At 34.3% G+C, this 12,310-nt stretch overlaps 1 protein-coding gene across 1 annotated transcript; it reads right to left on the reverse strand.

Annotated features, from left to right (window-relative positions):
- Positions 1–5,262: 5,262 nt before the first annotated feature.
- On the reverse strand, positions 5,263–6,381 carry LOC100022909 (olfactory receptor 52B2-like). Its single transcript, XM_001374570.4, has one exon. The coding sequence runs from the start codon at positions 6,379–6,381 to the stop codon at positions 5,455–5,457; it is 927 nt and encodes a 308-aa protein (XP_001374607.4). The 3' UTR covers positions 5,263–5,454.
- Between the last annotated feature and the right edge of the window lie 5,929 nt (positions 6,382–12,310).

Raw genomic sequence — 12,310 nt, forward strand, 5'->3', positions numbered from 1 at the left:
TTAGAGCATTGTCTCCTTTGTCCTTATTAAGGACTTGTTTGTTCTAAGTACTTTGGTTATTGTGTGTTTTTCAAGGTTTACAGTTACAGTTCACAGACCAACTTTGGGATCCCAGAACACAGATAACCTTATTAGACCAACCCCCTGAAGTCCCAGGCCATGGTACCACCCTTCAGTGAGGTCCAGAAATCCACAGTACTTGGACCTTTAAAGCCTGGACTGTAGTGAAGACCTAGCCCAAGGACAAAATAGCTCACAGTGCCAAGTCCTGCAAGTCATCAACAGAGGAGAAAGAAATCATCAACTTTCAGAATTCCCAGTACATAGGCAAAAAAGGTTGGGAAAATGAACAAACAGCAAAAGAAACATCTAAGCCTATATAATTTCTATGGAGACAAAAACTGAAACATAGAGTCATTGGGGGACTGTGAGAGCTAAGTAACCACATGAAAATGTCAAAGAAAAAGAGAAATTGATCTCAAGCACTGGAAGAACTAAAAAATGAATTAAAAAATCAAATGAGACAGGACAAAGAAAAATGGGAAAAAGAAATGAAAGTAACACAAAAAATAATATCATATGGTTATTGATAGTTTTGATTTAATCATGTGAAAACTGTCTATTCATGTCTCTTGACCATTTCTCAATTGGGGAATGGCTTGATTTTTTAAATAAATTTGACTTAGTTCCTTAAATATTTAGGAAATTAAAACTTTGTCAGAGAGTTTTGTTATAAAAAAATTTCTCCCATTTTGCTGCTTTCCTTCTAATTTTGGTTGCATTGGTTTTGTTTGTACAAAGCCTTTTTAATTTGATATAATCAAAGTAATTCATTTTACATTTTGTAATTTTCTCTATCTCTTGCTTGGTCTTAAATTCTTTCCTTTCTCATACACCTGATAGGTACACTATTCTATGTTCCCCTAATTTATGATTTCATTCTTTATATTTAAGTTGTTTACCCATTTTGGATTTATCTTGGTGTAAGATGTTTATGTAAATCTAATTTTTCCCATACCATTTTCTATTTTTCCCAGCAGTTTTTGTCAAATACTGAATTCTTGTCCCAAAAGCTGAGGTCTTTGGGTTTATTTAACACTAGCTTGCTAAGATCATTTATCCCTAATCTATTCCATTGATCCACTCTTCTGTCTCCTAGAAGAAAGCAACATCTTAAAAAAGCAAAATTGGTCAATTAGAAAAAGAGGTGCAAATATCCAACTAAGAAAAGAGTTCCATGAAAAGTAGAATGGACCAAATGGCAAAGGAAGAGTAAAAGGTCCTAAAATAAATTCATGCTATCCACCTCCAGAGAAAGAACTGTTGGAGTAGAAATGCAGATGAAAACAAATAATTTATCATTTCTTTATTTGAGTATATGTTTTGGGGTTTTGGTTTTATTAGATTATTCACTTATAAAAATGAATAATATGGAAATATGTTTGCATTATAATACATGTATAACCCAGATTGAACTGCTCATCAACTCTGGAAGGGGAAGAGAAGAATGGATAAAGACAATATGGATCATATAACTTTGGAAAACATATGTGGTAATTTGTTATAATTTAAAAAAACAAATATAAACACACAGGAAAACAGTCCCTGTTCTCAAGGAGTTTATAATCTATTGGGACAATATAAAAAGGGAACTAAAAAAGAGAAGAGAGAATAGGGTCATGTTGAAGAAAGAAATTCAGAGAATACTGAAGTTTAGAGAAGAAATGACAGAGTGAATGCTTGACTTAGAAATTTCCTTGAAATATACTGTACCTGGTCTGAAGATGAAAACTGATCTTCAGTCAATTTAATTAACCCTATCTATAGCTACATACCAGTCAAATCTTAATCACATGGCCAGATATTTTCAGTTTTCTTCCCTAGATTAAATGCTTATGAATGAACAGGGAAGAGTTGAAGAAATTGTCATATAAATGTCATGGAATAGTTTTTTTTTGTTTTTTGTGTGTGTGTGTGTGTTTTTTTTTTTTTGCTATAGGAAAATGATGAATAGTGCCACAAGCTTGTAAAGGCTCATATAAAATGATGCAGAGTGAAATGAATAGAACCAGGGGAATGATTTTATATAATTTTAGCACCATTTTCAATTTTATTTTATTTTTCCCCAATTATATGTAAAAACGGTTTCTAACATTTTAAAAAGAACTTTGAATATCTAATTTGCTTTTCTTCCTCCCCTTCATACCCCTATTCTCATGACAATCTGATATAGATTTTACATGTGTCATGTGAAGCATTTTTCCATGTTAATTCTATTGTAGAAGGAAACAAATGAAAATAATTGAGAAAGAAATGGAAAGAATTTTTTTTTCCTGTATTCAGACTCTATCACTTATTTCTCTGGAAGCAGATGACTTTTTAAAATCATAATCCCTCTGGAATTGTTTTGGATCACTGTAGTTCTAAGAATAGCCAAGTTATTCACAGTTGTTCATTGTACAATACTGCTGTCACTTTATTCAGTCTTCTCCTGGTTCTGCTTATTTCACTTTGCTTCAGTTCACATAAGTCTTTCCAGGTTTTTCTTTTTCTTTTTTTCTTTTTTAATTTTATTTTTATCATCACACCTTATAAGAGCAAACTCATGCCAAACAAAACCCCAAAAATAAAACCAGAAATATATTGATGTGAAAGATAACTCCAACATTTCATTCTCGGAAGGTGGATAGAATTCTCTATCATAATTCTTTCAGGATTGTCCCAAATAATTACATTGCTGAGAGTGTCAGGTTTTCAAATATAATCATCTTCTAATGTTGCTATTATTGTGTCCAATATTCTCCCAGTTCTGTTCATTTTGATCTACATCAGTTCCTGCAGATCTTTCCAACTTTTTCTGAAATCATTTTGCTTATCATTTTTATACAATACTATTCCATCACCAACATGTACCACAATTTGTTCAGTAATTCCCCAAATGATGGACACACCTTCAATTTCTAATTCTTTGTCACTACAAAATGAACGGCCATAAATATTTTTGTAAAAGCTGGTCCTTTCCCCTTTTTTATTATCTTTTGGGGATAGAGACCCAGCAATGATATTAAAGGTTCAACAAGGGTGTGCACAGTTTGGGAACAGTTCCAAATTTCTCTCCAGAATGGTTGTATCAATTGCCAACTCTACCAACAATGTATTAATGTCTCAATTTTGCCACATACCCTACAACATTTACCACTTTCTTTTACTGTTATATTGACCAATCTGATAGGTGTGAAGTGGTACCTTTCTAGATTTTTCTGAGCCCCTACTGCTCACCATTTCTTACAATACAATAGTATTCCATTTTAATAACTTATTCAGTAATTTCCTAAATGATGGGTATTCATTTTCTTTCTAATTCTTTGCCCCACAAAAAAAGAGCTTTAGTACATTGTAAAGATAACTTTGAAAGATTTAAAAATTCTATTAAAAATGAACAACAATGATTTCAGAGTGAGCTTTTATACAACACTTTAAGATTTGCAAAATACTTTTCCATTTGTTATCTTTTTAGATGTTTTGTTTCCAGAGAATTAGTTATGAAATATTCTACCTAACTCTGACAAAGAATGCAGAATGAGACCTGAATTTTTTGGACATCTCTAATGGGAGAAGATTTTTCTTGACTATGTTTATTTGTTACAAAGGTTTTTTGTTTGTTTTGTTATTGTTCAATATGGGAAAGGGAGGTGAAATAGAGGGAAAATAGATTTTAGTTCCTAAAAAATTAAATTTTCAAGTTAATTAGTATTTATTAAGAATATAATTCTGTGCCAGGTAATTGTACTAAGCATTGGAGATATGAATAAAGACAACAGGGGGAAGCTAGGCAGCTCAGTGGATAGAGCGCCAGACTTAAAGATGTGAGGTCCTGGGTTCAAGGACATTTCTTAGCTGGGCAAGTCACTTTACCAGCATTGCCTTGCCCTTACCACTCCTTTGCCTTTAAACCAATCAATACACAATACTGATTCCAAGACAGAATGTATGAATTTAAAAAATCAAACAAATGTAGCAACTAAACAAACAACATACAAACAGTTCTATAAAAACAAGACATATAAAGGATAAAAATAGTTTCAGTTGGAAAGCACTAAGTTTAAGGAAGATGAGGAATGAGTTCTTGCAAAAGGTGGCACTTTAACTGAGACTTGAAGAAAGCCAGGAAAATAGAGATAATGAGAAAGGACATTCCAGGAATGGGGAACAGGCAGGGAAAATGATGACAGTCAGGAAATGGAGTGTCATGTGCAAGGAATAGCAATGAGACCAATGACTGGATCAAAGAATATATAGATGAGAATAAAGTATGAGAATTGGAAAAGTGGTGATAGAGGTAGATAAAAAAGTTTTTAAAACCAAAAATAAAATGATATATTTTATCATAGAAGTAATAGAGAACCACTGTGTTGTTGTTTTTTTAAATAGTAGATGTGATGTGATCATAGTGAACACACCTGGCTTTTGGGAACATCAATTTGACAGCTGAGTGGAGGGCAGACTGGAGCGGGAAATGGCTTGAGACAGAAAGACCAATCAGCCAGATTTTACAAGTCTGTTAAGGGATGAGGTGATGAAGATCTACATCATGATTATCAAAGGATCAGAGGAGAGTTCATATATAAGATATATTATGAAGCTAGAAATTACAAGATTTGACAACTGGATGACTAGAAAAATTATAATACTAGTAAAGGATAGTAAAGCTAGGAAGAGGAGAGGGTTTTTGAGAAAAAAATAGAATTTCAGTTTGGGATCTGTCAAGTTAAAGATATCTATGGGACATCCAGTTTGATTAATACAATAGAGAGTTTGAGACGGAAGTATGGAGGTTAGGGCTAGACAAATAGATCTGAGAATCATGTTCATAGTAATGACAACTGAGACAGTAGTTGGAGATGAGATCACTAAATGAAATAGCATACAAATTTTAATTTTTAAAAAGATGTGAATATATGAAGTTTATATGGAATAATAGGACTAATATTTCACATTTTTAGTGCATAACACCAATGTTATATGTGAAAATAACAACAATATGGTTAGCATGAATACAGTGCCTACTATGTGCCAGGTAATATACTAAGTGATTTACAAATATTTCCTTAAGTTGTCAAAACAACAATAGGACAAAGATGCTCTTATTGTCCCCATTTTATAATTGAGGAAAATGAAGCAAAAATAGGTTGAAAATCTTGTCAAAGGTAACACATTAGTAAATATCTGAGGCTGGATGTGATCTGAGGTTTTCCTGATTCTCAGTCCATGGCTTTATTCACTGTGCAACCTAATATCCTAAGTGACCAGAAAGGAAGCCCCTTTGATATTATTGTCATTGTCATAATATCTTTAAAAATGGATATAGCATCATAGTGTTCTTAAGTGATAATGACTTACACAGAATATCTTAAGCTAATCATTTATCCCTGATATCTCCTGCTAATAATAGCTCTATGCCAAGCCCAATTGGGAGAACCTGCGTATGATATGATCCCGAATTTGCTTAGTCCTGACACCATATATAATGGGGTTCAGTGCAGGAGGCACAACCACATAGAGATTAGTCAGCAGGACCACACAGTGCAAGTGGCTAATCAGCAGTGTTAGATAAGCTGGTAGATAGAACATGAGGATAACACAGACATGTGAACTGCAGGTGCCCAGAGCCTTGAATTGGGCATCACGGGATGGGAGTCTGATGACAGCTCGGAGAATAAACATATAGGAGATAGATATGAGGATGACATCTAAGCCTGTGGACAGGAAGGACAACACTAGAATATATATGTTACTGGCTGTTATGTCTCCACAGGCCAGCCTGGAAACTGTAGGCAGTTCACAATAAGTATTGGCAATGATGTTATTTCCACAGAATGGCAGCTGTTCAACTAGGAAGGCAAAAGGGAAAGTAAAGATCAGGCCCCTTGTCACAGAAAATCCTGCTATTTTCCTGATCACAGAGGGGGTCAGGATCATGGTGTATCTCAATGGGTAGCAAATGGCTACATAGCGGTCGAATGCCATGGCCAGAAGAACTGTTGACTCCATGACAAAGATGGCGATGACAGAAAACATCTGAATGATGCAGGCATGGAAAGAAATGCCTCTATCTTGGAACCAAAAAATGGCCAACATCTTGGGCATGATAGCACTGGAGAGAAACAGGTCTGACAGGGACAACATGGACAAGAATAGGTACATAGGTTCGTGTAAACTGTGTTCCATCCAGATGAATGTGATTAACAAGGAGTTACCTCCAAGGGCCACTACATACATGGTGCAGAAGGGGATGGAGATCCAGATGTGCAATTCCTCTAGACCTGAGATACCCCAAAGGAGGAAGACAGCTGGATTGAAGGTGTGATTGGTGTCAGCCATAATATCAGAATGGGAACTGAGGATGTGGTTTTCTTTTTCCTCTTTAGTTTGATCACCTACAAAAATGGAGAGAGAGGGGAGAATGTTGCCTAATGAAATTTCTATGCTCCTTTTGGCCATTTCCTATCCCTGAGAACATTATTTGATTCAGTCAGTTAATAAACATTTATTTTTTATTTAGTTTATTTAGTCAATTTAGAACATTATTCCTTGGTTACAAGAATCACATTATTTCCCCCCTTCCCCTCTGCCCACTCTTCCTACAGCCAACATGCAATTTCATTGGGTATTACATGTGTCCTTGATCAGAACCCATTTTCATGTTGTTGTTTACAGTAGGATGTTCATTTAGAGTCTACATCCCCAACAATATGCCTTCAACCCATGTATTCAAGCAGTTGTTTTTCTTTGGTGTTTTTACTCCCACAGTGTTTCCTCTGGATGTGGATAGTGGGTTTTCTCATAGGTTCCTCTGAGTTGTTCAGGGTCATTACATTGACACTAATGGAGAAGTCCATTAAATTCTATTGTACCACAGCGTATCAGTCTCTGTGTTCAATGTTTTCCTGGTTCTGCTCCTCTCACTCTGCATCAATTCCTGGAGGTTGTTTCAGTTCACATGGAATTCCTCCAGTTCACCATTCCTTATAGCACAATAGTATTCCATCACCAACATATACCACAATTTGTTCAGTCATTCCCCAATTGAAAGGCATCCCCTCATTTTTCAATTTTTTTGCCACCACAAAGAGCTCAGCTATGAATATTTGTGTACAAGTCTTTTTCCTTATTATCTCTTTGGGGTACAAACCCAGCAGTGCTATGGCTGAATCAAAGGGCAGACAGTCTTTTAGCGCCCTTTGGGCATAGTTCCAAATTGCCCTCCAGAATGGTTGGATCAAATCACAACTCCATTAACAATGAATTAATGTCCCTACTTTGCCACATCCCCTCCAGCATTCACAACTTTCCTTTGCTGTCATGTTAGCCAATCTGCTAGGTGTGAGGTGATTCCTCAGAGTTGTTTTGATTTGCATCTCTCTGATTATAAGAGATTTAGAATACTTTTTCACGTGCTTATTAATAGTAACAAACATTTCATAAATGTGCCAATAACTATGCTAAGGACTGGGGATACAAAAACAATTCTTCCTTTCAAGAACAGACTAACATGGGAGACAATCAGACAAATATTTATAAGAAAGCTATTTAACAGATAAATAGGGAAGTGCTAGGATTTAGAGTTGATGGAAATAGAGCATTATGAGCAGTTAATAAATTTCTGTTGATGTTAAAATTACTAGTATAAAGTAATGTTGATGTTTAAGTCTCTATACAGTTTTCTTGAAAAAAAAACACCTTTTCTTGCATCTAGAGATGAGGGAAGAGGATATTATGGAATCTCACAATTATAAAGTACCTCAAAGAATGTCTAGTACAATATTTACCTGTAAGGACAACCCCTCTTCAAAATTCCCATGGAGTGATAATGTTCATATAGATATCCTAGACTCTTCCCTTGAATTCTCAATACAGTGGATTTAGTCAACCTCAGTATACTACTTTATTCTTATCCTGACTTTCCAAATTAATTTTCCAGGCTTCTTATGTATTTGACCCTTTGCTATATGCTCCAGCCTAGCCACATAATTTTTTTTCTTAATGTCCTCTCCTCATTATACTATACTTTCTATCTCTGTGCATTTGCTAAAACTTTCTCTCATGTCTGGAATATATTCCTTCCTCACCTCTGCCTCTTAGAATCCCAATTTCCCTCAAAACTTACCTTGAGAATTATTCCTAATGTCTACCAACTTTTAATGCCTCCAAATGAACAAATTAACATGTATAAATACATATGTACATATGTGAATATATCTTGTTTTCCTAGCTTTATACCTGGAACAGAGCATGTGCTTGATAACATTTATTATTTGATTGATTGATTCAATGCAATCTAATTACTCTCACATCATTGACAAACAGAAGACTCAGGGCAGGTAATGCCTTTAGATGTCTTCTTTCCCATGCCCTATCTGAACAGGAATCCCCTCTATAATATAACTGACAAATGATCATCCAGTTTTTTTTTTCTTTAGGATCTCCAGAGAAATGAGATTTCCCCCACAAGACAGTCCATTGTATATCCATATACCTAGTTAGAAAGATTTTCCTCTCACCAGGCCAAAATCTGACTCTCTGAACCTTTTCTCCATGACTCTCTCATTCTATTCTCATGAGATCATTGTAGATCTTGACTATTATACTGTATAATAGTTTTGTATCTCATTTTTTCATTATTGGAAAATTTATAAGAATATTCTTCTAGAAAATGACAATGATGAGACATCCTTTCAAAATCTATAGGATGCAGCCAAATCAGTACTCAGGGGGAAATTTATATCCTTGATTTCATATATTAACAAATTAGAGAAGGCAGAGTTCAATGAATTGGGCATGCAAATTAAAAAACTAGAAAGTTAACAAATTAAAAATCCTCAGATAAAGACTAGAGATCCTAAAAACCAAAGGAGAAACTAATAAAATTGAAAGTCAAAGATCTCTTGATTTAATGAATAAGACTAGAAGCTGATACTTTGAAAAAAAACAAATAAAATAGACAATGTACTGGTCAGTCTAATTTAAAAAAGGAAAAAAGAAAACCAATTTAACAGTATCCAAGATGAAAAGGGAGGCCTCACCTCTAATGAAGAGGAAATTAAGGCAATCATTAAAAATTACTATGCCCAATTATATGGCAATAAATATGGCAATCTAGGTTATATGGATGAATAGTTATAAAAATATAAATTGCCTAGACTAACAGAGGATGAAATAGAATACCTAAACAACCCCATATCAGAAAAAGAAATTGAACAAGGCATCAAAGAACTCCTTAAGAAAAAATTCCCAGGACCAGATGGATTCACAAGTGATTTCTATCAATTATTCAAACAACTAATATCTAGATTATACAAACTATTTGACAGAATAAGCAAAGAAGGAGTTCTACCAAATTCCTTTTACAACATAAATATGGTACTGATTCCAAAGCCAGGCAGGTCAAAAATAGAGAAAGAAAACTACAGATCAATCTCCTTAATGAATATATATGCAAAAATCTTAAATAGAATATTAGCAAAAAGACTCCAGCAAGTTATCTTGATTGTTATTCATTATGATCAGGTAGGATTTATAGCAGGAATGCAAGGATGGTTCAATATTGGGAAAATCATTCATACAATTGACCATATTAACAAGCAAAATGGCAAAAGTCACATAATTATCTCAATAGATGCAGAAAATGCCTCTGACAAAATACAAAACTCATTCCTATCAAAACACTAGAAAGTATAGGAATAGAAGGGTCTTTCCTAAAAATAATAAACAGTATATATCTAAAACCATCAGCAAAAATCATCTGCAATGGGGATAAACTAGAAGCCTTCCCAATAAGATCAGGAGTGAAACAAGGATGCCCATTATAACCTCTATTATTTAACATTGTACTAGAAACACTAGCTGTAGCAATTTGAGAAGAAAAAGAAATTGAAGGTATTAAAACAGGCAAAAAGGAGACCAAGCTATCATTTTTTGCAGATGATATGATTGTCTAGTTAAGGAATCCTAGAGAATTAACCAAAAAGCTAGTCGAAATAATCAATGACTTTAGCAAAGTTTCAGGATACAAAATAAACCCAGGTAAATCATCAGCATTTCTATATATCTCCAACACATCTCAGCAGCAAGAATTAGAAAGAGAAATTTCATTTAAAATCACCCTAGACAATATAAAATACTTAAGAATCAATCTGCAGAGACAAGCACAGGAACTATATGAACACAACTACAAAACACTCTCCAGACAATTAAAACTAGTTCTAAACAATTGGAAAAACATCAATTGCTCATGGATAAGATGAGCTAACATAATAAAAAATGACAATCCTACCCAAATTAGTTTACTTATTTAGTGCCATACCCATTGAACTTCCAAAAAACTTTTTTTTTTACTGAATTAGAAAAAGCATAACAAAGTTCGTTTGGAAGAACAAAAGATCAAGGATATCCAGGGAAATCATGGAAAAATGTGAAGGAAGGTGGCCTTTCAGTACCAGATCTCAAACTATACTATAGAGCAATGGTCATCAAAATATTATGGTACTGTCTAAAGACAGAAAGGAGGATCAGTGGAATAGACTTGGGGCAAGTGACCTCAGCAAGACAGGCTATAATAAGCCCAAAGATCCCAGTTTTGGGGACCAAAATCTACTATTTGATAAATACTGCTGGGAAAATTGGAAGAGAGTATGGGAGATTCAGTTTGGATCAAAATCTCACATCCTACACCAAGATAAACTCAGAATGAGTGAATGACTTTAATATAAAGAAGGCTACTATAAGTAAGTTAGGAGAACACATAGTAGTATACATGTCAGGTCTTTGGGAAAGGAAAGACTTTAAAACCAAGCAAGAGCTAGAAAAAAAATCACAAAATTTAAAGTCAATAATTTTGACTAAATAGATTTTGACTAAATAAAAAGGTTTTGTACAAACAAAACCACAAACAAACAAAAATCACAAAATTTAAAGTCAATAATTTTGACTAAATAACTTTTGACTAAATAAAAAGGTTTTGTACAAACAAAACCAATGCAACCAAAATTAGAAGGGAAGCAACAAATTGGGTAACAATCTTCATAACAGATATCTCTGACAAAGGTCTAATTACTCAAATTTGTAAAGAGCTAAATCAATTGTACAAAAAAATCAAGCCATTCTCCAATTGACAAATGGGCAAGGGACATGAATAGGCAATTTTCAGTAAAAAAAAAAATCAAAACTATTAATAAGCACATGAAAATGTGTTCTAAATCTCTTATAATCAGATAGCTGCAAATCAAAACAACTCTGAGGTATCACCTCACACCTAGCAGACTGGCTAACATGACAGCAAAGGAAAGTAATGAATGTTGGATGGGATGTGGCAAAGTCCGGACAGTAATGCATTGCTGGTGGAATTGTGAATTGATCCAACCATTCTGGAGGGCAATTTGGAACTATGCCCAAAGGGCGCTAAAAGACTGTCTGCCCTTTGATTCAGCCATAGCACTGCTGGGTTTGTACCCCAAAGAGATAATAAGGAAAAAGACTTGTACACAAATATTCATAGCTGTGCTCTTTGTGGTAGCAAGAAATTGTAAAACGAGGGAATGCCCTTCAATTGGGGAATGGCTGAACAACTTGTGTTATATGTTGGTGATGGAATACTATTGTGCTATAAGGGATGATGAACTGGAGGAATTCCATGTGAACTGGAATGACCTCCATGAATTGGTGCAGAGTGAAAGGAGCAGAACCAGGAAAACATTGAACACAGAGACTGATACACTGTGGTACAATAAAATTTAATGGACTTCTCCATTAGTGTCAATGCAGTGATCCTGAACAGCTCAGATGGATCTATAAGAAAGAACACTATCCACATTCAGAGGAAAAACTGTGGGAGTAGAAACAAAGAAGAAAAAACAACTCCTTGATTACATGGGTCGAAGGGATATGGTTGGGGATGTAGACTCTAAATGAACATCCTAAAGAAACACCAACAACATGGAAATAGGTTCTGATCAAGAACACATGTAATACCCAGTGGAATTGCACTATGGCAAGGGTGGAGGGAGGGAAAAATATGATTCTTGTAACCAAGGAATAATATTCTAAATTGACTAAAATTAAAAAAAGATTATGCTTCTAGAAATTCATGACACTTATAAATATATTTAAAATCATAGGACAAAATGTTGATCTCAGTACACTAAAGCTACTTCTCTACCATCTTTAAATTATCATGATTCTCTTTTAAGTCTAGTCATTTATATGGATTCTTGCTATATAATAGAATAAATAATATGTTTATAATTATAATTTA

This window comes from Monodelphis domestica, chromosome 4 (genome assembly GCF_027887165.1).
Source record: "Monodelphis domestica isolate mMonDom1 chromosome 4, mMonDom1.pri, whole genome shotgun sequence".
In the NCBI taxonomy this organism is placed as follows: Eukaryota; Metazoa; Chordata; class Mammalia; order Didelphimorphia; family Didelphidae; genus Monodelphis; species Monodelphis domestica.

Bases quoted from the DNA above. Each gene is read 5' to 3' on its own strand.
- LOC100022909 (XM_001374570.4), bottom strand. From the start codon at position 6,381: ATGGCTGACACCAATCACACCTTCAATCCAGCTGTCTTCCTCCTTTGG.